The sequence below is a fragment of the Eufriesea mexicana genome, unplaced genomic scaffold, assembly GCF_001483705.2.
Source record: "Eufriesea mexicana isolate 0111107269 unplaced genomic scaffold, ASM148370v2 scaffold17534, whole genome shotgun sequence".
Lineage (NCBI taxonomy): Eukaryota > Metazoa > Arthropoda > Insecta > Hymenoptera > Apidae > Eufriesea > Eufriesea mexicana.
Window position 1 is genome coordinate 124,057 of NW_016924912.1, and position 3,263 is coordinate 127,319.

The window sequence follows — 3,263 nt, forward strand, 5'->3', positions numbered from 1 at the left end:
CGCCGCCGCCGCCGCCGCCGTTGAATTCTTCCATGCAATCCAAACTCGCTATAGGTGCACGGCAGCTGCGCGTATAAAGTATACAGGGTATTAATAGGACACGATCGATCGAATGCTCGATACAACCACGTAAACATTTACAACTAGCACAATGTTTATTATGGCATGTCATTCCACGTCAAACTTGCTTTCCTTGTTATTTCCTTTTGCCTTAGATATCATTAAAAGATGGAGAAAAATCTGAAGAATATTCCTATATTTCTCCTTCTTATCCTATACGTGTACGTTTATATTTATCTATCGATTTCCATATTATCCACTGACTTTCTCCACTGTTTTTATTTATTTAACAGAATTTTTAACAGATTCCAACGTTACTATATTTTGATTTATCGAACGATAGAAGAAACACGTTGGAAATGTTCGATCGTCACCGCGTTGCGTGCGCGGGCGCGCGTATCAGTGTGTCTGTCGTGTTCGTACGAGTGCTTGAGCGCCAAGGATACGATATAAAATAACTAGGTTATTTATTTCCTCGATGACCCTATTAACCTATTATCCGATCAAAATTATCTTAATATTTGTCTTTCCAAACTTCCAAGGTAATTATCGTTTACCATTTCAACGATTACGATTAACGCATTAACGATTACGGGTAACAGGCTTACTCCGAATCTAATATATTCCTTGCACATGGACGCGCGCGCGTTTGTCCGTTTGTCCGTTTGTCCGTTGTGTGCAATTGTGTGTGCGCAATTGTGTGTGCGTGTGCGTGTGTGCGCGCCGAAACGAGTAGTAGGAATAGGAAGGAGAAAATAACGAAGAAAGAAAAGAAAAGATTTCACTCACCGATAAATAGTAGGCAGCGGATAGTAGTCATCATCTTCCATGCTACTATTCGTATTTGCATTGTTATTCGTATCATTTCCTGTCGTGGACGTATTTCCGAGATTGCACAACATTAAACGAGACATTGCTCTGTATCTTGAACGTATGCGTGTGTACGTGTGATGTAAGCGGAAGATCTTTGTAGAGAGAACGGAAATTGCAAAGAGACGCGAAGGCGTAGAAGGCGTAAATATTCGATTGGATTTCAACAAGTACAAGTCTGCTTGCTCACTCGAGCCCGAGGAACGGTACGAATAATTTCATAGAACGTCGTTTCTTAAATTCGATATTCGTATATGCCAGCGTCAACGATTATTCTCTGGTCCTAATCCTACTTCTAGTTCGATGATAGGAAATTTTGTTTCGCGTAAGTAAAACTTCTTTCGGTAAAGGTTGGAATAAAATTCTAACGAGGATGGAACAGAGATATGTCGTGTATCTCAAGTATCACTGTATCACTGATCCGTTCATCGAACGATTTCGATCGATGAGTCGGTCGATATTTTCACGTCACAGCATTTCATATATGTATATATGTATGTATTTATTGCGCATATACGTTATATAGGCACTAGTTTTTCTTTACTTAAGTTATTTAGGCACCGTACACAGTAAAGAAGACACAGTAAAGAGTACTGTTGGTAGTCTCGTACGCGTGATATTAGAACGTTTTGTGAAAAACGATAAAAACGAACGAGGTTATTTTATTCGATTCGATCACAATGTTATTAGAAGAACACTCGAACGACACGCGATATTTATTTTAAAAGCTACACATCGTTACGCAAAAACCAACAGTGGTCGATATGAGTATCGATATGTGGAACAATCTCTGGCACGAGAGAGAGGTAGGACCCGCGATGATTATTAATTTCGGACCGGGCACTAACAATGGCACTAAGAACCCACTTTTTCCGGATTATCCACTGTATCTTAACTCGGTCCAACTTGTGTATCTTAACTCGACTCGTAAGTTAAGTAGCTGATATAGCCACGATGGAAGAATATCCAATGATTCCAGCGATCTTAATCGGTGTCAGTGACAGTGTTGCTTCTAACTCTGTTTTCCTTTTCCCTTTTTGAAATTCCATTTCACATTTTCCCGATATCTCATCTGGTTCTTAGGCGCGCTGATTCTGGTACATCGATCTTGGTCTAATTATCAATCTCAATCGTATCCATATATCTATGTATCTATGAGTCGAATTACACGCTGAATTCCAGATCTACCTTCGTCGTTGATCGCGTGTGTACGTAAAAATATTCAGCGCTAACAACTTTTGTGATCCTAGTTCCGGATGCTCTTACAAATAATTACTTGCCTTTCGCAATGGACCTGCTGAAAAACACCTTTCTCGAGATAATCGATCTTGTGCTAGGATTTACGACGAGACCGGTGATACGTTTCTTCCAAGAGTAACAAAGAGAAAAGAGCATCTAAGAAACGAAGACACCGAAACGTAGAACTTAAAAATTTATGAAAATGTTAGGATCCTATTGTAAAGACGGCGAGTGTTATGCCTCCTACGTGGTAAGCAACACTGCACAACTTGGATACACTGCGACTCCCTCCTTTACAGCAGTAGTAGCTACGAGCGTGCGTGCCTTCGCGTCTCTGTTCCGCTACGAGCATCTTCTACACTGCATACGCGCGTGCGCGCGTGCGCGCGTTCGCGCTTCACTCGCAGCACCACCATGCCGCGTATCCCTGCCGTTCTTCCGTCTCTTAACACGGGGGGTTGCGGTTGTTTTCAGAGCGCATGACGTTACCGTCGTCGCATTCAACGCATTCAGCGCATTCGCCGCATTTGCCGCATCGAACCTCTCTTCGAATTATATCTCTCGTTCGCCTCTTCTTTTCTCCATGCCCCACTCTATCATCGCACCTAACCCATCCCCAAAACTGTGTAGTGCTTCTTCTCCGAGCAAAAAATTATTTCTTTCCTTCTTTCCTTCTTTCCTTCTTTCCTTCTTTCCTTCTTTCCTTCTTTCCGTCTACGTCCCTTTAGCCGTGCTTTCGTCTTCTGTGCTCTTGCTTTCACACAAAAAACAATTGATTTATCTTCCTCCCCGCCTCTTGCGCGCGCTCACTCTCTCTCCTCTTTCTCTCTCTTTCCCCTCTCTCTCTCTCTCTCTCTCTCTCTCTCTCCCCCTCTCTCTCTCTCTCTGTCAGTCGCTCTCGTTCTCGTTCTCTATGTTCCGTTTCTTCACTAGAATGCATGAAAGTTTTATTTGTTACCAATCAATTCCTGGGCAGATACATCAATTTCGATTGTTTCAGATTTTACTTTTATTCAAAATAAATATACTCGTTCGGGTCGAAACAATATAAAACATGTACAACCCCCCTCCTACACACGCACACACACATTTAT

General features: G+C 42.0%; 1 protein-coding gene across 1 annotated transcript in view; it reads right to left on the minus strand.

Moving 5' to 3' along the window:
• Hk (potassium voltage-gated channel subfamily A regulatory beta subunit hyperkinetic) overlaps positions 1–2,469 on the minus strand; it is an 8,253-nt gene extending 5,784 nt beyond the window's left edge. The window contains exons 1-2 of the mRNA XM_017909379.1: positions 850–2,469; positions 6–65 (exon numbers count right to left, since the gene is read on the minus strand). Coding sequence (XP_017764868.1) covers positions 6–65; positions 850–974 — 185 coding nt within the window. The 5' untranslated portion in view covers positions 975–2,469. The remainder of the gene's footprint in view (positions 1–5; positions 66–849) is intronic.
• Between the last annotated feature and the right edge of the window lie 794 nt (positions 2,470–3,263).